Consider the following 23,154-nt stretch of genomic DNA (forward strand, 5'->3'; position numbering starts at 1 on the left):
TTGTACGTAGTCACTTCCTATAGGCGTGAAAGTCAAAAAGCTGCTACAATTGATGTCTGGTTGATTTTATTTCACAAATGTGTGACAATAAATATTACATTTAACACATAAAAACAAACACTTTTCAGATGATGGATAAACCACAATAAAATATAGAAAAGAAATAGATAGAGATGTAAAAGGTAGCATTTCAAATGTGTGAGACACTAATCATTTTATGACAGTTCACTTATACATAAATGTGCATTCAATAAATATGATTAAAATATATGCATAATCATTTAATGCAACAAATAAAATGCACATAGGCTACAGTATAACGTTTTCCATTTATTTGTAAACCTTTATGACAATGACTCTTAAGTTTATCACTTGTTTTGCTAGACAAAATACATGAATTATTTTACATATTTAGTTGAATAGCCGAAAACCAGAGTTACCATTTTCAACCTTTTGTTTTGTCTATTTACACGTATATCATGTATGCAGATATCAGAATAACTTCATAGATATTACTTTCAAATTTCTTACAAAAAAGAATGATTGAAAGAAAGAAATACATACATAAATACATACATACATTTATACATTCATTCATACATACATACATACATTAATTAATACATAAAGAGTTTGACATGGAAAGGTCAACAATTCTAGCTAGATATCTTCCAAACATGATGCGATGGTCTCAGTCCTAAAAAAAAAGAAGAAAAAAAGTTAAAACAACATCAACAACAAAAATCATCAATAAAAGATTGAAATATTTTTATAATAATAGATATATCACAAAAAAAAAATTCTGTTGTATTATTACTTTTTAGTAGTATCAGAAATTTCCAGTATTAATATGCTAAGTGTTTTCTATTGGTTGTACACTGAATTAAGCAAATAATAACTTTTTGCTTGCCTGATACTGAAGGTCAATTGACAAGAAATTTCAGAGACATTAGTACTCATAAATGAATGGCTTAAATAGCTTTTAGTTTACATGGCATTGCTTCTAAATACTTAGGTACTGTATGTCTGAAAATGATGAGTGCAGTAAACTGCACAATACAATGACATTTGTTGAAATCAAAGATGCAATCTACTTTTTGATGATGTCAAATAAAATAGAGAAGTATTTCAAACATAATGTGACATGAATTTGTGGTACAAACCTTGTTCAGTTGTCTACATCTGATATGTGGTTTTCTATCTGGGATTTAACACACATACACACAATTTTATCCAATACAAGTGGGTCTTATTCATATATCAAATTAAAACAAATGACATTTCACATGCATATGAGTTTAATGACCGCTCACCAGTTCTTTGTTTACCCTGTCAAAATATCCATTATCACCTTCATCTGTCACGTCCCAGGACCCCCCTTCCTGATCCACATCTTCTCCAGAATTTTCTTCGGTCTCACTATAGAGAGATTGATAGGCCTTCTCGCGCTTCCAGTGGGTTTCTACACCATACAGAAATGGCAGACAAAGAGGTGACTGAGATTAAAGTGCGGCAAATGGTTACAGTGAATATTTACAGAATTAAAAGGTAGCAAACTTTCAAGTAAGTAAAACTAACACGGGTATGTGGATGGCCCTCTGCCAGCACACTTTTTTTGTGTGTGTGTGTGTAGGAACAGAGTGCTGCTGTTTTCGATTTCCTGCACTGACATTGAAAGTGATGAAGACAAGTGTTTTTAATCTACCTCCTGCCAACATGGCCTCTACCCTGATAGCAATGTTCATTCCATCCTCTTACCTGCTTCTGCTAACTGCTTCCGTTCAATCTTCTCTAGCCTTCCCAGTAAGGAGTCAATCTTAATCTTGATCTGAGACAGTTCTTTCTTGATTGTCAGGAGCTGATCAGATTTCACTTAGATAAAAAAACACACCCCAACATGTTTTTATTATGAGGATGGATATATAATTTTATCAGCTCATTGTATTACTTTTAGTTTTAAAATAGTTATGGTTGGTTGGCATGATGGGCATGCTATGTCAAAGTCCAGGTTGTCCTCGGGGCTAAAACATGATAATGGAAATTGAAATGAACTGATACAAATTGACTTGGAATGATACAAACCCATAGAGCATAAGGAACCTGAGGACAGCCTTCTTAGAGAAGAGCAAGTGGACATATTTGGCTGGAAAGAGTTTTTCGTCCTGCGTGTTGAGAGTGCAACCAAGCGGGAATGCTTGATAGGTATCATAGCCCGAGGGGATGGTGCTAATCGCCCACGAATGTCAAAAATCCTGAAAAAAAGATATTATACAAAATATTTTATAGTTCATTATTATTATTATTATTTAATCACTTTCAATCCTGGAAAAATGTATTATGGTTTCCACAAAAATATTAAGCAGCACAACTGTTTCAACATTGATAATAATTTGACCACCAAATCATCATATTAAAATTATATTAACTTAAAGAGAAACAACATTTAAAAGATTGTGCCGACTGCAAACTATTTGAATGGTACATTGAAGAATCCTTGTTGATTTTTTTAGTTAAACGTGTCACTAAAATTGCTATTCTACAAAATATAATTTATTATGCATTTTTTTATTATTATTAATAGTACAAATGTAACTTTTGGCCATGCATCTAGCAGTTAAAAAAATGCATTTGGTTGTGCTTCGGTTATGTGTGACTGGGTGGATGAATTTGCCCCTTTACAATAGATAATGCTTTATCTCTGTTAGAGAGCTACATATGGCAATGTATCAGTTCAATAAAATACCTTAATCACCTGTTGAGTAATAAAAATGCCATCTCTGCATCACTTTCACAACATTTCAAATCCCTAATTTCTCGCCATCTCCGAAAAGCCAAGCCAATGTTGATTATTGTTTTATTTCAACCTTTCTCGCTCATTGTGACAACTATATGCCACTCCCACTCCATACAGTAGCCGGAGGAATTTTTCTCTATTTACAGATATGACAATGATATGACAAGCAAAGCCGAGTGTTCGCAATTTCCAGCTGTAGGGTCCTTCCAGTACTGTAAGGTCTAAAATATAAACATAGTGAATCAGGATGAGAGAAAAACACGTTTTGGAAGAAGGATTTATGACATTATTGACTAATTATTTATATTTTGTTAATATTTGGGGGGAAAAAGTTACAGTCACAATGTCAGTGTACCTTTAATAATTTACAAAAATAGATGTTCACTAATGATCTGAGTCTTCTGGACCCCATTTAAAATGACCAGCTCTAATCCAATAATTCTGTTGTACCAATATGGAAACTGACATATCATGGCATGTATAGAATTTCATTAAGTTATAATACAGAGATGAGAGAATGTCTTAATTAGTCTACATGCAAAAGAGCAAGATCACTTCTTAGTCCCTGTCCCCTGAGATAACATTTGATGAGCATAATTAGGTTTTTCACTAACTGCACAGAAGGGATTTTGTTCGTTAGCACACATATATTTTCCGTGGAGAAGTATAAAACTCAGCTCTGCCAAATGAGGAGAGAAAGCAAACACATGAAAATGTCAGAGGAAAGATGACCGGCGTGTCTCGCGTTGCTCGGTTAACGACCCAGCAGCTTTCTGACATTCAGCTAATGTCTCACAGGAGAGGAGTGCTCATCATTAGCCTGAGCAAAGGATCGAAGTCAAACCAATAAAATGACATTAATTATGGACATTAGGGGAAGCTCTTCCTCTACTTTTTCTACTGCTTTTATTTTTCTCTTCACCTTACCTCACTTTTTAATAGCATAGAAAAGGTTAAAAGAGACAAGGTGGATCTTAACAAAAAATTTAATTAACAAAAACATATTACAAATCTCCTGTAGTAAAGACCTTTACCAAATCAAAAACTGAAATACAACCTAAATTATTGGTATCTTTGAATTAATACATTTTCATAAGCAATTGCGTGTACATACCTGGTATAGAAATCATTCCTGTAGAAATCATAATCAAATTCATAGCCACTTAAAAAGAAAAGAAAAAGAAGATGATGATTAAAATGTTATTTCAATCTTTTCATGTCTACTAATTACAATGTTGTGGGGGTGGGGGGGCTCACCTGTATAAGGAGAAGGGACGCTTGGACCCCACTTTTGGCCTGTAAGGACGAGGCTCTCCAGCCATGTTAATATCTGTGGGAAGAGCAAAGGACATTGTGAAGCATACGCTTCCTTTTTTAAATATAGTCTCCTTCAAATAAATGTCTAAAAATGGCCGGTGAATATAATGGACAGAAAAGCCTCTGCGCCCTCTGAAAGAGCATAGGCATTATGCCACAGAATAAATAACTGATGGCTCTCATCTGTCTCATCAGAAAGAGAGATGCTCAGAGCAACAGCCTCACTCAACATACACACACGCACATACACACACACACACACACACACACACACACACACACACACACACACATAATGCACAATCACTCCTGAGTGCCTTTCAAGGTCATCTGGCACGTTATCCAGAAGGACGGGCTGCCTGAGTGCCTGACTAAATCACAATTCGGGGCTTTAAGACATTTACAAGCAATTTAAGCCTTCACTCTGATGAAGCACAAAACAAAGCACTAAATCTGTGAGGAAAAGTAGTGCACTGTCAGAGTTTAGATAAGTCTTTGCCTGACTGAGCCAAATTCATTATGGAAGCATACAGCCCTTTTAAATGGTCACGCTCAGAATATGTGAGATTGAAGTTTCAAAACATTTGAATGAGAGTGTCACAAGGAGGAATATAGTATATTGGAAAATACACTCAACCATATTGGAGAACATATAGCAACAGAAAAGCCTGAGGAAAAAACAGTTGACTAAGAAGATCAGGTTTGTTTCATCTTTAATTAGTAGTTACTAATTACAGCTAACCTTCTGCGATGAGGGCAGACGTTTTCCACAGAAAAGTTTGACGTTAACACAAAATCCGTTTGAAGTAAACACAAAAGCTTTATATAAAAAGTATGTTAAAAACATTTTTAATTACGTTGACTTAAAGTGTTTGAGGTTCAAAGGATAGCATTGTGAGTTTGATGTCAGTTTCTAAAATGTTAGAGAAACTTACAGGGTATTTCATCCAAAAATTCTAATTCTGTCATCTGTCTGTCAACATGATGTTGAATAATTGATAACAGAATTTTTTTTCTTACATTTTCAGATCCTATTTCTGACTCATGCTAACTTGTATACATACATATATTTATTTATTAATTTGTTTATTTTAAATAATATTAATTGTATTATTTTTGTTAGATTTAAAAAAAAAGTTTGACATTTCAAGTTATTTAACAATTAAATATTAACGCAAATATCAGAAGGTTGCCTGATAACATGATATGATATTTTGCTGTAGTATTTTTAGGTTCTCGTATACTTTTGCAGTGAAGTAATCTGCATTGAAAGTTCATGAATTGAATGGGGTGAAAAGTTCATTTGTGATTGACATTCAAAAGGAAGTCATCATGAGTTTGACCACAAATTAATGAACCTGGCATTCTATACTAATCACTGATGTGGCTGCTGTTCATTTCTTTTGATTTACATGAATGCATTTGGCAGACACTTTTTGCATTTAGGCCATACATTTTTTTTAGTCCATGCATTCCCTGGGAAATTGAACCCCTGACACTAGTGCCATCCTTTACTGTTTGAGTAAATGACCTCATTGAGCCTCTTTGACTGCTTTAATGTGGAAGCAAGTGATTCAAGTGCCTTTAAATTCACGATAATGATTTTGTGAGATCTAAATTCCTGGGAGACAATATGAACAGGCTGACTCATCCTATTGCACCAATAATCCCACAAAACGCCAGACATTTCACTCGATATGTGCCGACCATCTAAAATACCACCATATTTCAGACATGGAGTCATATCAATACTTTAATCTCAGTTTACCAATGGGCCTCAGTATGCGTCTCTCCCAAAAGTCTGTCAGGCTTAGCGTCGTAGAAAGAATATTGGCGTTTCTCTTAGTGATGACCTTGGCTTAATGTCAATGTGTCCACCTGTCAGCTTAAAGAAGTTTTTTGAGTGATTCATTTGACAAGGCATAACTGAAGACTTGAGTCTAAACTTGCCTAAATGCCAAACTCTAAATGAAAAATCTGTTCTGCTAAATCTCAGTAAACAAAGTCATTCAGGATATACCTGACTAAGCAAGAAAGAACTTCAAGGACTTTATTTATTTCCAAAGAAAAGCCTTTTGCAAACATTATAAACGCATAACTAATTTTTCTCTTTAGCCTATATGAATATTATTCAGACACCTCTAGCATTTGTTGCATCTCTTTGACTAATGAGTGTTTTCCATACATGACCTACTTATCAAACATTTCTTTCACTTCCTTTATTCATTCCTTTGTGGCGTGATGTAATTCAGTGACTGATGTACGCAATTGTCTGGAACGGTTTGTACACTTCAGGACATCACATTCATTTTCAGTGCCGCTCATTATCCCTGGAGTCTTGTGTGCACAGCTACAAAACTTCGCTTTGTAACTTTGATGTGCCGACTTTGATTAGACACATGCAAAACATGGATGCTCATCATGAACAGATGCAACTTGAATGCAAATTTAACAGCTTTTGGGATTTTGTGTCTTTCTGACAACATCTAATTTTTGACTACTTTGCCTGGTCAAGCCTGCAATTCAAATTTGCTTGAATTATGTGTATGTGTTGTAAGTATGTGTTGCTTACAGAGCAAACAGGTCTGTGGATGATGCAGTCAACATGGGACTGCACTATATCCTGCAACATCTTGACAGACCTGGGACTTATGCACGGATCTTATTTGTGGACTTCAGTTCGGCCTTCAATACCATCATCCCTGATCTTCTCACAGCCAAACTGACTCAGCTCTCCATGCCATCCTCAATCTGTCAGTGGATCTCCAGCTTCCTGACGGACCGGCAGCAGTGAGTGAGACTGGGGAAGCTCACATCCAGGACCCTCACCGGCAGCACCGAGTGAGACTGGGGAAGCTCACATCCAGGACCCTCACCATCAGCACTGGCGCCCCCCAAGGGTGTGTTCTCTCCCCACTCCTCTTCTCCCTGTACTCTAATGACTGCACTTCTAAAGACCCCTCTGTCAAGCTCCTGAAATTTGCAGACGACACCACCGTCATCGGTCTCATCCAAAATGGTGACGAGTCTGCTTACAGACTGGGGGTTGAACAGCTGGCTGTCTGGTGCAGCTATAACAACCTTGAGCTGAACACGCTCAAAACAGTGGAGATGATTGTGGACTTCAGGAGAAAATCCCCAGCACTCCCCCTCTCACCATCATGAACAGCACTGTGGAAGCAGTGGAGTCATTCAGGTTCCTGGGCTCTACCATCTCTCAGGACCTGAAGTGGGCAAATCACATTGACTCCATTGTGAAAAAGGCCCAGCAGAGACTATACTTCGCCAGCTGAAGAAGTTCAATCTGCCACAGGAGCTGCTGATCCAGTTCTACTCAGCCGTCATTGAGTCTGTTTTAAGCACTTCCATCACTGTCTGGTTTGGTTCAGCTACCAAATCGGACATCAGACTACAACGGACAGTCCGGACTGCAGAGAAGATTATTGGTGCCCCCTTGCCAACCCTCCAGGACCTGTACTCTTCCAGAGTGAGGAAGAGAGCAGGTAAAATCATCACAGACTCCACTCACCCTGGACACCCCTTGCTCGAACTGTTACCGTCAGGACGGCGACACAGATCACTGGCCACAAGAACATCCAGGCACAGGAACAGTTTCTTTCCACAGGCCATTTCCCTTCTGAACACTTAACATGCCCCCCAATGCATATGCCTGTAAGTGCAATACTCCCACTGTCTAGTGCAATATTCTCTAACTCAGGTGATATTAATATTTATATTATTCATACTACTCAAAATACTGTAAATATGTTCATAATCTGTAACATGCACTAGACTCCCACTGTCTAGTGTAATATTCTCTAACTCAGGTGATATTTATACTTATATTATTCATACTACTCAAAATACTGTAAATATGTTCATAATCTGTAAATGTTTATTCAGACTAAACCCAACTGTGACCCCTTTTTTTACTTTTATACTATTTTTATTATTATTATTTTTTTATATATTTTATTCTTAGAATTTGTATTACTATGTTTCTTGTTGTATTTGTATTTGTATATGTGCACTGGAAGCTTCAGTACCAAGAAAAATTCCTTGTGGGTGCAAGCACACTTGGCAATAAAGCTCTTTCTGATTCTGATTCTGATTCTGATGAACAAGTTAAAGCAGAACAAAAATCTGTAGTCAAAGGAGAAAAACTTAAGACCAAAATCATCCTCAGCTACTAAAGTGGATGTGCTATACTTCAGTATGGAGAACACATATCGAACCCTTAGAAAGAATAAAGACAGGTTATCATTTCAAACAGGTCACACATTTTTTTAACAGACGCAATTTAGTTTTATGTGTTTCCCCCTTTAACAGCTTTCAGAATAGTTGACCAAAAGATTTGTAACCTTAAAGTATGTTTCATGTAGCAACATTGAAATTAACTGTTTTTAAAAATAGTAATTTTATTTTAAATAATATTATTTTGTAATATTATTAAAATACTATTATATTTTACATTTTTAAAGTTTAATAACTATACTAGGTTGCAACAAATAAAGTATTTCTTACAAGTCATTTTACAAGTCATTTCAGATCAAGTAGAAATAGCTCCTTATGGAAACAACTGCACATTCTCAGTTTATACAGAATATATGAAAGTGCATTTATTTGGTTACTTGTCATTTAGCAGATTTATGTTTAGTTTTATGTCCACAGCAACTGTCCCCTCAGTGCAAGGACAATTTCACAGGAGTTCTCCTGGGATTAATTACAAACTAATGATTTTAATTGTATTTATTTAATGCATTTATTAATAATTAAACAGATTTGATATGTCAAACAAGAAAAAACTATAATATTATTGAATACAATGTAATACATAATGTAATTATCACCATTTCGGTGAACTTTTAATGAACACAACTGAAAAAGTCTTATTATTATGAATTATGAATATAATAATTATTTTGTTACAAATCAAGTATTAAAAACAGAAATAAGATGCATCTTATTTGTCGGTAAAATACTCACATCTCCGATTGTGGCGCTTCCCTTTTTGCATTGTTCTTCTGTACATGTCCATTAGGTTGTGCATACTATATTTTGATAAATAAATGATTCCTTTCCCTTGAACTCACTTCACTGTAGTATCACTGTGAGAGACTGACTGAATAGAGTTCAGCACACAGGCATGCACCATTCCAGACCGTACCACTGATGCATAATGGGGGTGTTGATAAATATATTTCAAAAATTCTAAACAATTATAAATTAGTAATAATCAGGACCCATTAAATAGTGCAGAAATCATGCTGTTTTGCATCAATAATAAAAATAAAAAATAAAATAAAAAATAAAATACTTTAGCCATTATTTAAGTAAACACATTTTGTATTTATCTACCATTTGTATTGTATGAGAAAATAAGCTTTTACAAATGTATAAATGTATGGCTAGTATAAATATATACATGTATATCAACGATTGATGCAGTTTATAGTCTTGTCTCAGATTGTTTATCTGATCTTGGATAATATTGTATCAAAAGAACAGCATCACACAGCTGCTGTCAGTCATTTGAAAATGCTATTGACATTATAAGCCCGGGGGCTATATTCAGGGACGTGGGAACTATATTGTGAGAGGGGGGGCGGGATTCTTGAGGGGGGGGGGTGTGTGTGTGTGTGTGTGTGTGTGTGTGTGTTAGTGTAGGCCTAGTAGCCTGTGTTATGTATCCTGATTGACTTTATGATTAGTTAAACCTGTTTTGCACATGCATCCCCACAGAGTTAACCATTTCAGACAGTAGGCTACCGGACAGCCTCTGTCTCGTTCACTTCAAGTCTGTGGGCGTTACGCACAGCTCAGTGTGGCCGCTCCAATTTACCTTCAATGAAATCTATGTCAAAACGCGTCAAAAGAGGCAATGCATTTACGCAGAGCAGGGTCATAAACGCGCAGAAAACGTGGCCATGTGTGTCTGGAGTTCAGCGAGCTCCACGGACCACTCCTTCAGTCTATCCACGGAGCGCTCTAAAGTCAACAGCGCTGAATGAATGATGATCTGCTTTTATGTCATTTTTCCTTTTTTATTCAGAATATTCACAAATGTGTTAGCTATGGCATGAAATATCTGAGAGAATCGGATCTGTTGGATTTACAACACGTGTAAATTTCACATTCATCCACTTCTCCCGAAATACATAAAAGTAAGTGGCTGGTGAACTGGGAGAAGAATAGAGTAAACATTAAAGTTACTTACACAATGTGTATCTGATATGAATAAAACGTGTCGAATTATAATGGAAAGGATTATTATTACCTCCGAAAACAATACATTTAGAATTTGTAAAATACACACTGATGTCTATAGACATCAGTGTGTATTTTACAAATTCTAAATGTATTGTTTTTTTAGTAGCCTACTTAGGCTATGTGAATTTATATGTCTGAAACCTAAAATAAACAGTATGTGGTTGAAAACACTGAAAAGTTGTGATATATGACAGCTCTGAGCGCGCCTGTCTCTGGCTAAATTCAACATTTGAATTTAGCAGTTGATCATGTGATGCACTGACCGTTCTGATCACACCGGTGTGAAACGCTCCAGGGACCAGCCTAGACTGATCACAACGGTGTGACCGTACGTGCGAAAGGCTTAAAAACAAGACATTTTATGACACAAAATGTTGAAATGTAGGCTTAAATCAAACACATTTAATTCAGATTCTGTATATATAAAATGGAAACCAAAAACAACGAAAAAAACAGCTGGCTGACCCCTAGAGGGGTGGGGAAAAGGGGTGGTGGGGGGGGGCGGCCGACCCCCCCGCCCCCCCTGTTCCAACGTCTATGGCTATATTCATGCAGGAATGTGCTTTTATCCTTTGAATTAAAGACAGGCTCTGAAATTGAAGACATTGTGATGCCTTCATATCTGTCAGAAGGTATCAGATATAGAAAAACTAATTATAGTGACATGAGTACACACACATACACTCATTGTGACTGATATAATAAAAGCTTTTATTTAACGCAAGCTTAAATAAAATAATTTTGAAGAATGGGGTATATTGAGGTATGGGAGTTTCTAATATTGTTAAAGAAACTATAGGTCCTATTTCTGACTCATTTTGAAGCTTATATAAATCTTAAGTTTTACACTATATGGTTTATAAATTGTAGTGTTCTTTAAATATGCAGACAAATAGATGATTCAATTTATGAGGTCTTAGTATTTTTCTAGAGTATGTTTAGTTTCTGATTTGTCTTTGCCGCTGCAGTTCCATAGATGGCTATGGTACACTACACACACACACACACACACACACACACACACACACACACACACACACACAGAATATATATATATATATATATATATATATATATATATATATATATATATATATATATATATATATATATATATATATATATATATATATTCTGATAGATATATATTGCCATCTAGTGGCTGACATTGGCCTATTTTTTTATTCTGTAAAGTGACTTTTTTTATTCTTCTTACCAGTACTTCCTCTTGCCAACAAAGGGGGGCAATAAAACACTGTAAAAAAAATCACATGCACAATTTTTTTTTTACTTACTTTCTACACCCCACAAAAATAGTAAGGATGTTTCATTTCAATTTCATTGTAAAGAACTATGTTTATTTTTAAAGATACTATGCTGCTCTGGTTAAAATAAAATAAAAAATAGCACTATCTATATTTTTTTAAATAACCTTATTAGCAATGTGCATTAAAATGGTGCACATTGATCTCCCAAACTGACCCTCTGAAAAGTGCCCAAAACCCTAATTAATTTGAATAATTAAACTTCATTAATTTACTTATTTATCATCATCATTAGTAGTAGTAGTATTTTTTTTTATTTTTTTTTTGATGTTTAGATGATATTATTTGAATTATTTGCTTAGATATTAAGTGTGGTTATAAGAGCCTGATGTGTGTGGTTTTTTATTTATATATATTTTTTAAGAAGTAAAGTATCTATTTATGTACTATGGAAAGCAGGATGTGGTTTAGAGGCCGCTGCGGACGGAGAACGAGTGCAGGAGAGTTGATTGTTAAGGAAAAAGTGTCTCGCACTCGGTTATTGTTTTTATTTATGTGCTTTTTTATATGTTGGTGATAGGTATTATTATCACAAAAGAAAAAAATTAATAAATGAAAAGAAAGTAGAAGGAAAAGTGAACAATTACTTTGTCTTTATAAAATAAATGTTTATTTGTATAATGTATTAAATAATTTGAATGGAAAGACTATAATAAATTATATTTTATAATATACTATAATAAAGCATATTTTAAACAAACAAACAAACATCCAAAGCCATTTGAATCTTTCATCAAAATACTCCTGAAATTAAACAAAAGCTTTGCTGGCTATAGATGCCCAGCTCTGGACTGAAGTAAAATCAAGCAGCAGTTAGAAAAGAAAAAAAAGACTTAATAGTCTTAAGGAAAATCATTCCAGCACAAGAGACCCATTGGAGTTCAACTCAAGCCACAGCCTCAACAGTGACAGCAGCAGTTTCATTTTTAATAAAGGATGATGAATATTTACCAGGTAGCCACGGGAATGACCATGACCTGCGATCAACTGTCTCTGTGCCTGCAGATCCTCATTCTCATCCAAATAATTGTCATTTGTTTCATTCCAAATCATTTACATAAATAAAAAGGGAAATAAATATCACTTACCCAAAGTCTGTCCAGCAAGCACCCTGGTGTTCTCACCAACCACAGCTGAGCGAGCGTTCCTCTCGCAGGCATACTGGACGAAAGCAAACCCCTTGTGCACAGAGCAGCCGGTGATCTTGCCATACTTGGCAAAAATTTGCTCAATGTCAGTTTTCTTGACCACAGCGGTGTTGAGGTTACCAATGAACACTCTGGAATTCAGAGAGCGAGGATCTGTCTTGTTTGTTATATTGCTGGTTTGAGTTTTCCCAGTCATCCTTCTCAGGATGTCCTGAAACACACACACACATAAACAAATATTAAAGTGCCCCTATTATGCTTTTTCAGATATAACCTTTCATTTAGTGTGTAATATAGCTGTTTGTGAATGTAAGAGGCCTGCAAAGTTTCATAGATCAAAGTGCACAATAAAGGGAGGTTTTTGTCTCCCAAAAAGAAAGAACAGTTAGTAATTCTTGTCAGTAATGAGGCACTTGGCATGCACTTTAAAAGGATGAGAGAGGTTTAGAGAACTGCATCCTTGATCAAACTGTTTCAGACACAGTGAGACCAGAGGTGATCCTGCAAGAAAATGAAAGTGTTTTTAAATGAGAGTGTATATGAACGGATAGTCTAGACCAGTGGAAGAGAACACCAGGGTGGAGCAGGCAGAGCTGGAGACCCCCAGGAGCCAGGGTGGAGGGAGGAGCCAGGGTGGAGTCATGAGCCCGACCAACAGAGGCAACACCTAGAGAGGTGAAGACCCAGGCGGAGTCCGATGGGTGGAGAGAGCAGGCAACACCAAAGTACCAGGAGGCCAAGGTAGAGCCGCAGTGACGAGCAGCCGAGGTGGAGCCAGGATGCCGGAGGACTGAGGCATAGCCGGTGGGAGTGAAGACGGAGGCAGAGCCAAAGAGGTTGAGAAACTAGGCACAGGTGAAGGCCCCAAAGTTTGAGTTGGAGGCAGAGCAACGACTGACCAAGGTGAAGCCAGAGGGACGCAGAAGCCCAGTGGAGCCAGAAGGACAATGGTTCCCGGTGGAGCTGAGGGAGGGTAGAGCCAAGGTGGGGCCGACTGGTCAATGTGCCGAGGTGAAGTAATGGGCTCGGAGGCCTGAGGCAGAGTCAGGGGATCATTACACAAAGGTGGAGCTGAAGACCGGGCTTGAAGACCGGGCTCGAGGCGTAACAGCATTCTTAAGCAAAGTCAATGGAGGATGAGCCGAGGAGCTGAATGGGATCAGCAGAGCCAAAGCCGAAGAACTGGATAGCTTACTTGAAGGAAGAGGGAATGGAAGGCTGGGTGGGATCATCAGCGGCGACAAAGACTTGGAGCTGGGTGGAACCAGCGGCGATGAAGAAGTCTTGGAGCCGGGCGGGACTGGCGGAGATGAAAGAGAATATGAAGAAGATTTGGAGCTGGACGGGACTGGTAGAGATTAAAGAGAACACGAAGAAGACTTGAGCCTGGGTGGAACCAGAAAAGGAGGAAAGGCCTCATCCTCTAGCTCCCCTAAAACTTCCACTGGCACAGATGTATAAACTGGCTTACACACCTGGTCAGACTGGACAGCAGGCTTGGCGAGGCTATAGGCTCTGGCACTGGTTCCATGGCGGGCATAAACTCTGGCTCTGGGTCTGTGGTGGGCTCAGGCTCCAAATCCCCAGGGGGGTGGTTTCTTCATCTACTGTGGTCATGAGCGACAATATCAATATGGGATAAAAACTCTCAAGAAACCGGAAAAACGGCTTTTCTCCATGTCCCGTCTTTCAAATCTGGTCCAGGGGGCTACATTAATTTGCTCCTTCCCTGTAGATGGATTTTAAAGTCTTGTCATCCAAAAAACGAGCAAGCTGGGCTAACTGGCAGAAGCGGGCTGAATAATCCAATAGATGTAGCCCCTCACGGGTGAGGGCGACAAACGCTGCTGTTAGAGTCATAAATCCTTTCTGTGGTCTGGTGTTCTGCCACAGCTGGGCTGAGGATGAAGACAAGACGAGGTGAAGCAGATCTAAAATGCAGAGTAGTCCTTATTAAACAAAACATAAGAGCATAATCCAACACAAGAGTAAACCAAAACAAGCGAGAAGGCAACGTTAATGTCCTTGCACCCTGAGTCCGAAATTTTTGTATGCGTTTTTTCGTATTGGTGATTCGGTGGCTCTGAATTGTCAAAACGGCATTCAAAATGTTTGCTCCTTTACTTAATTACTTTTTCCACCTTAATAATTATACTTTTTGTGGAACTTAGAATTGTGTCTTTGGTGATCTGTCGGCTGGGGCTGGTTTCCTTCAAACCAACTGGAAAAGTTCACGTCAAGTCCGTCTTTATTGTGGGTCGTAACAAAATCAATGGAACAATGAGAAACAGAAAAGGAAACACAGGAAATGATGAAAGCAAACTAAAAGTCCTTGAAAATGAAACAGAAACACAACAGATTTGCAACAATAACACTATATAAAATAACACTCATTTATATTTTAATTATAAAAGTAGACTGGCTGATTCAAAGTACACGTATTGGTGAAATGAGTTTTCAGTGTGGTTTAAACAGATACTGACTCATTCATTACCTGGCCATTTCCTATCTCCATGGCAACAGACATAAAAGTTTATGATCTAAGAAAGAAAGTTATTTTCAGATACTGTATACTCAAGTCCATCCATTCACAAACCTTCCCGAAACCTTAACACACACAAGCACTAATACAGCCGCATCAAACACCACACCAAACTCAACTGTCTAATTGCTTCATGTGCATTTTCAAATCTTCCTCACCATTGCTAATAGTCTGCAGTTGTTATAAAAAGACCAAGAATAAATTAGATCTTTTGCTGAGCTATTTATACATCTCTTGAGCCTGTGATCCTGTCAGATTTTTTAAACACTCTTTTCTTGTACACAGAGACTATACATCTGGCTAGATGTGGCAGCACTAGGGTTGACACCAGAGAAGACACTATTCAGGATGAGCTGTGAGGATCACTACAGAGTGTGAATCCGGAGAAGTGTGAAGTTCACACAAAAAAAAAAAGTTTCACATATAAGGCTTCTCCTGTCTTTTGCTGATAACAAAGTGTTTCTTCAGGATTCCCAACAGCATTCCCTCACATGCATTAAATGTAAATATAACCAATAGTGCAAAATCGGGTTGTCAAGGGTTCAGCTAGTCTCGCGTTGCCAGACCTTCAGACAGACGGCAGACTGACTGACTCCATAGCAGCTTTCATTGGCCAAAGGGATGTCTGACCGACATGTAAAGCAACCAATCACAGTTAATTTGTTTAGCGTGAAAATGTAAAGTCAATGTCTTGCAAAGGCTTGCAATTGCAACGTTTTGATAGTTCCAACCTTAATACCGACTACTTCTGACTACTAGCAAATCAAGTTCATGACTGTGACATAAACTAAAGTCTAGTTATTAAAAAAATAACAAACTTCATTATTTTTGCCCCAACTTCAATCAAAAAAAAAAAAAAAAAAAAAAAAAAAACATTAAGGAGAATAAATGTAGTCTTTAAATGTTAAAACAAATGTTTAAAACATGATATATTTTTTTAGAAGGAATACAACTTCAGATTCCTTTTCATATAATCTACCATTCACACACTAGAAACAAAAAGGCTGGAAATCAGCAGACCGACACAGAATCCATTTCATCTGTGAGACAGTGAGTCAACCCTCTGACTGATCCTCAGCAACACCAGCATCCTCTTCTCAATACACACCATCATTTCTACCGAATCACTGATGCATGAAAACCTTTTGCTTCCCTGTGTTAACAATAACCTCACCTCATTCTCTCAGGTTGACAGGCATGGCAGAGCTCTGGCATTGTGACTGGACATGACATTTCTATTCCCATTCAAACCCTTTTACTTCACCAGCTCCATGCACAGTCTGTTATTCTATTATACAATCCCCATTCAAACACTCTCGACTCCTCACACAGTACAGTATTTCACACTTCTATTTGTTGGTCAGTGCTAAAATTACATGACCAAAAAATCTAATAAAGGTGGCATCAAGCCATCTCTGCTCTCTATCAGCATTAAACATCTAACTAATGTATACACATTTTAATTGTTTAAATTTAGTGATTAATGTCACAGTCAACTCAATTTTCTTCAGAATTGAAAAAACGAATGAATGAATTTCATTGAAATATTATATCTTAAAATGTTCTACACTGTAAATATTTGTATTACATAATAAGGCTCCTTATAACTGTCAGTTAAAAGCATTGTTTGTTTTTAATTTATAACCTCAGTTGTCAGTTGTATTGAAAATTACTTTTTATTCATATTTCTGTAATATTGCAGCGTTCATCTTGTTGCTATTTGATTGTTTTGTACACTGCAATGGACTACTTTTTTGATAGTGGAATATAGGTAAAATCAAATCAATATTTCATGTCCACATATTTATTTATTTGGTGAGTAGCCTTGTAATAAGTGGGATAATATTAGTGTAATTATCTCAAGCAGCTTCTGATTCTAAACGTGGTGTGTTTTATATCTCTGTATTGCTGTATAACCACAGTAGCTGTTGCTGATGCTGTGCTAGTCCAGATTACAGTTTCTGCATGAAAGCTCAGACACTTCACACAGAATTCATGAAAAAAACAATGTAAGAAAACATCACAACAGATCCTACCAATCCACTATACAGCACACTTCTCCAGCACCGAGTATTCACATCTACATTTATGAGATAATGATGTTTATAATGTTCTTATGCAAAAGCAATAAAAGGCGCATAATGTTTTTTTTTTTGTGTTAATTATAAACCTACACCTCTGGCATTAAGGAGACCTTTCTCCCTCGGTTGGGTGATCCGAAATATAGAGTAAGCATGTGTAAGTGGGTCACTAGAGCAGTGACTAATTAGTTGGTAACACAATGAGCTGCAGCTGACATGACAGGTGCACTGCTTAAACAATACAAGGTCAATTCAAGGTGGAAATACATTCACTTTTACATTAAAAGCGAGGCTGACGCCATCTAGGGTGCTAAAATAGATCCGAAACATCTCCCTGAAGTCATATTTGTGTCATCATATTTTTTTTTATATTTATTTTCACTGTAGTTTATTCCTGTTTTTCCCCCCTCAAAACATCCAAAGAAAAACTCATACATGATAATATTAACAAAATATTTTTAACAGGCCAGAAACTTCTACAAATTGGCTATTATATGCAAAGATTTATGGGAGACAATCACTTTTAAATTGTCATGGTGTGGTGCTGGCAGAAGAAGAATCAGAAGTTCCAAAGCAAACTTTTACTCACAGTAAAAATCTTAAAGGTACATAGAAGACAGGCAGAAGGTTCACACAAATTAAATACGACATAGATCAAACAATGAACAAGGAAACACACAGGGCTTAAATACATAGGGAAACAGATCAGGGAAACGAGACGAATGAGGAAACAGGTGTGACAGATGAACTAATGAGGGTTACCGTGGAAACAAAGGAGTGGCGGGAAAACAGAACAAAAGAAGACGTGACTAATGAAAACAAGACTCAGACAACACAACTGTGACATAAGTGGGTTATATTCTGTTGTTACAATTACCGCAGTACTTTTGAATAAGTTGTTCTTTCAAATAAAAAGTCAATGAAATCTGAGGATGATGGCATATTCAGCGTACAAGCAGTCTACATTTATCTCTTCATTGTCTATCAACAATGCACTTCTAAACAAACCGGGGGAATTAAATCAAAATTGGGCATTGTGAAGACAGAAAACCAGACAGTAAAGTTGATTCGGTGTAAAGTTGTTTATGCAATTCCTCCCACTCACTTTTTTATTCTCAATTAAGCTAGAGAGAAAGAGTCTAGGTAGGTGTCTACAATATCAAACTTTGCTGGGAGAGACATGGGATACCTCAGATAGAGTTATTTTGATCTAGAAGCCTATGACAATACTTTGTGACAACTTATCATGCCATTAAAACTGCGGTGATATGTTACATAAATAAACATACTTTTATCTTCATTATCTCATCTGTATTAATTTGTGTATGCAGAATGTGGGGCTCTGAGGAAGACTCAGGAATTCTATCCAGGTATCATATGCTTGAAACTCCCATCCCTCCTAGAATTCCCAATGAGAGATAAGCCTTACTTGGGGGAAAGGATATTTCACGGTTGGCTTCCCCCACCTGTCCCTTGACTGACACAGTCTGAATAGTAAATAATTCTTTTTCAGAATAACATACTTCTTCAGCACTATCATTCTCGACACTAAAAGAACAATATTGATTAAAGAAAATGGTTTTGCAGGAAGACTGTGAGTATCGTATCTAGTTGAGAGCTGGTTGACATAGACTGATTATCATGCTTTGGGCTCTGCGCTTGTACGAAACGAAAGTAAGAAATATTCCAATTGGCTGGATAAAATGAAAGCCAACTTAGATTATGCTGATAACATAAAATATTCCTATTACAAAGTCATGTGATAAAATATTTTCTTCATGTGTGTCAAACTTTATTAGAAGTTTAGTCTTTTTAAGTCTTATTTTCAGCATCCCCTCATAGACAAACCATTTCATATTATTTTAATAATGTCAAGACCAGTCATAGCAAGCAATTTGCATGGATGCAATGAAAAAACTGGTCCAACTGTGAAATGCAGCACATTTACATATGAAAATGACAAAGGCAGCCATATTATAGTTTTCAAATTCAAAAAGTTTTTCATCTCACAATAAAGATTCTTTAAATAAGTGTATTGGTTTTTAAAGAGAGAACACAGTTCTTAACGGAACTTAAAAGATTCTCATTTAGCATCAGACTGAAAACCCCTTTTTATTCCAGTTGGAATCTTTAATTAAAGTCTAGGCTGTAGGCTATCAATAAAAATAAGAGGTAGACCTGCAAACTTCGGAACGAACTCAAGAGTCATTATGCTAATCATGCATTGAAAATTTTTTTTATATAGGCCTAGGCATTGCTAATCGAATAGCCTAAATAATTATTAGTTTGAAATTAACGCGACGTCAAATTTATATTTGTAAGACATCAAACGGAATTAAAAGTAGTCTAGCTAGCATCTCTTTTAAAAAACCTCAAGAAACAGTTTACACGAGTAAAAGCATTTCAACATTTGACCAACGATGAGAAGAATCGAGAAATACAGGTAAAACGGAGCTACTTACAAATCACAAAGTCCGAGCATCAGATGAGATGGAGAGCGAGTGCAGAGCGTTTCGCTTCTGGATCGTTCAGATCGCAGCCTCACTGGATCATGTGACAGCTCTGCTGCCCGCTTCATCATCCACATATCCATACTGCATCCATTCACCCACAGCTGGCTTACTGTCTGGAAGAACCTTTTTCTTTAACTTCGGGCTTTTTTCCCCCCTTCGTTTTTTCCACAGGGGTTGTTTTTATGTATTTTATGTATATGATGTACAGATATGATTCAGTAAAAAATTACAACGTGTTGCAGTGATTTACTTTTTCAAATGCCTTTTATGTAGGCTATAGATTTTGTTTTACTGTTTTTGTTTTACTCTTGTACCAGACCCAGACTTTTAAGGTGCTGTATGTAACTTTTTGACTCCTAAAGCACAAAAATACCATAATATGTTTGCAGATAAACATTCTAAGTTCACATACTTGTTTCTCCGAAAAAAAAAAAGCGTAACAGCCAGTTATTCTACTTTGAAATATGCGCTCCGTTTCGGAATGTTCGTTTTTGTATTGGTCTGTGTGTCTGCATCAGGTCAGTAAGTTGGCATGTCTGTTCTTCCTATGTAGAGTAGGGTATCAAATTAATGAAAGTATAAACCCTTTAGTTTAAACATGCTCATGTGAATAGCTTTTATATACAGAAGTTCTGTTGTGTTTGTTTTATTTTTGTTCAGAGAATAGACATGATGACTTTGTTTTCCTCACTGGAATTCCTAACTTGCAATATTCTAAAACAACATCTGGACACAATAAATACATTAAGGCAATTCTAAGATTGTATTACGCGTTTGTCTTGTGTACTAAAGTCTGTCAATCATCATCAGAGCGCCACCCTCAGGCTGAATAACGTTAGATAACATTAGAATTCTGCCGAAACTGCGTCTGATGTCAGCTATTAGAATAAAGCTTAAAAAAATGTTATCATAAACTAGCGCTAAGACCCAGAATCTACCCTATACCTAAATTTATGGCCAGGAGCCGCTACTGAATTCACCTAATAGTATTTCGACACCACAGGTTTCCAGCTGGCGGAAAACACAGCGTATTGTAACCACGGAAGCCAGCAAACAAACTAGGTCAGAGATCGCAGATTCTACCCGACCTAAAAAGCCTATGCATCCATCTAAAAAGCTCAATGTTCAGAGGCATATTAAAACACAGATAAATCAACTCATCAGTTTACAGTGTAAGTCATCGTCGCCTTCCATTGTGCATTGCACTTGTTCCTTGTGTGTTCTCAAACTGGCAGCCCGCGTGAGCGTCGAGTCTGAGGAGGAGGAGGTGGGAAAACAACCCTGTCCAATATTTTGAATTTGGACTGCAGTACCGATTTCAACCACTAGCTGTCAATATTACATACTGCACCTTTAATGTTAAATGTAAATCCATCATACAAATATGAATAATTGCATGTTTAAAACTATAATGATCAAAACAAAGAGTGGAATAAAATAAACATGTATCTATCTCAGGCTCATTTGACCAAAATATTTACGGTCGGTCGTGTTCCACACAGTTGGCTCTAGTCGGACGTCGACAGGGTTTTTTTTGGGCCGATTTAGCATGTAGAATCGCAGTCGGGCGTCGGTGAGAGAGAGAACTCTGATTGGCTGTTCAGCTTAGCGAACAAGTCAGTGCACGAGAATAAAAGTGAAAGTGATGAAAGCGAGCAAAGAAGTCAAGACGGTACAGAAGGCTGTTATAATTTTACCTCATCTTACCTGAGCATTTGAATGCGCAAATATTTTCATAATAACATAAGCTGACTAGAATGAAGAAAGTGACTGATATTCATAGTTTGTATAGTTTCGTTATCTCTTTTTGAATGACGAAAATAGAGCCTACCTGCTGATATTTAGCCTACTTACACGCACAGAACGCACGTGCTAGTTGACGGTGGCCTTTAGTGTGTTCAAGTGCAGCTAGTTCTTTGATGTCGGCTTGGTGTGTCCCGGGCTTTACACTTCATCAGTGTGAAAACACTTCATGAGTGTAAAAAGTGTGCTTTAAAAGCCCACAGGGTCAAGTTCGAAACATCACAATATGTAAACTAAGTATATCTGTCTGATATCATTGGAATGAATCTTTTCATAACATTCCCCATTTTTTAAATGCATAATAAAAGTGCATAGTTTAAAGCTTATTTAAATTGATCATTTACTGTTCCACTAGTCCCAGTAAGAAATGAAATTTAGGAATTCAGAAAATCAGGATGTAGTTTTGTTAGTCGTGTTACAGTCATTCAGACTGTCAAACTTATATATTCTAGAGGAGCAACAAAACTACAACTAGGCCTATATCTTAAATTAAATCTTTGAGAATAACCTGAAGCGTACCAGACAACTCCATCTGAGCCAACAGTTGAAAATGTCCCTCATGGGTTGTCAAGCCTTTGCACCATGTCATCACATGCTTCAGAGCCTGTATGAGGATGATGTTGGACGTGGTGTATATCTTATGCACGACAGTGCTGACAATCTTCTCTTCTTCTCTCTCCTCCGTGAGCACAAGGCTTGATCACACTAAAATGCAACTTTATCAATTTAGCCATAAATACAGTTTAACGTTTTTAAGATACATTTATAAATGTATAAATATACTGAAGTCTTTGATATTTATGCTTTTTTTCCCCAGCAGGTTTGCCTGCATGGCACAGACACTTTTTCATTTGAAGCTCTGTACAAAGAAACTGTCAACAGAGTTCTGTACTGTAAGTATGTCATCCAGAGAGATTAACGTAGTTAAAACTGTTCATAAAACTAGGGCATCTCTCATTTTGGCAAAAGGTCACCTTCAGTACATGAGCCAACTTAAAATGGACAGTTTTAGGTAGATATATGACCTTCGTGTGATTTTAAGGTGCATGTAACATCTGGTTTGAAAATCGTTGTCAGACGCAGCTCCTTTAGGGCTAAACATTAGTCAAAGTCAAACTTTATTTGTCATATGTGCAATAGCACCAAACAGCAATACATGTCAGTGCTTTATTTTACAAGCCCTATATATGAACTTTGTATATATATAAAACACTTTTTTTTTGTGCATAAATATAAAAGTAACATTTTCTACTCTCAGTTTACAACACCACTACCATACAGACTGTGTGAATGTTTACAAAATACATTCATATGCATTCATACATTTCTCAATGGCCATCAAAATCTCTGTTCAAGGCCAG

The 23,154-nt window shown here is 36.9% G+C and overlaps 1 protein-coding gene across 2 annotated transcripts; it reads right to left on the reverse strand.

Moving 5' to 3' along the window:
* Positions 1-47: 47 nt before the first annotated feature.
* Positions 48-20,060, reverse strand: LOC309501323 (RALY RNA binding protein like). Of its 2 annotated transcripts, none has more exons than XM_082173362.1 (9): positions 19,940-20,060; positions 12,795-13,065; positions 4,052-4,124; positions 3,909-3,956; positions 2,083-2,252; positions 1,759-1,872; positions 1,314-1,462; positions 1,164-1,201; positions 48-697 (listed from the first exon to the last, which is right to left on the reverse strand). In XM_082173362.1, exons 2-8 carry the CDS (start codon positions 13,048-13,050, stop codon positions 1,169-1,171), a joined length of 843 nt encoding a protein of 280 aa, XP_082029488.1. In that variant the 5' UTR covers positions 13,051-13,065; positions 19,940-20,060; the 3' UTR covers positions 48-697; positions 1,164-1,168. The 2 variants fall into 2 exon arrangements, with proteins under 2 accessions (XP_082029488.1, XP_082029489.1); XM_082173363.1 differs by lacking the exon at positions 19,940-20,060 and adding an exon at positions 18,067-18,085.
* Positions 20,061-23,154: the final 3,094 nt, after the last annotated feature.

Source organism: Leuciscus leuciscus (assembly GCF_965113295.1).
Source record: "Leuciscus leuciscus genome assembly, chromosome: 6".
Taxonomy (NCBI): Eukaryota; Metazoa; Chordata; class Actinopteri; order Cypriniformes; family Leuciscidae; genus Leuciscus; species Leuciscus leuciscus.

What these genes read in the sequence shown, in the direction of transcription:
- LOC309501323 (XM_082173362.1), bottom strand. Translation starts at nt 13,050, where the DNA reads ATGACTGGGAAAACTCAAACCAGCAATATAACAAACAAGACAGATCCT. An exon ending in GCTTGCTGGACAGACTTTGG is followed by an intron (nt 4,125 to 12,794) that starts GTAAGTGATATT and finishes CTCTTCCCACAG; the next exon opens with ATATTAACATGGCTGGAGAG. An exon ending in GAAGCAGTTAGCAGAAGCAG is followed by an intron (nt 1,463 to 1,758) that starts GTAAGAGGATGG and finishes TGTATGGTGTAG; the next exon opens with AAACCCACTGGAAGCGCGAG.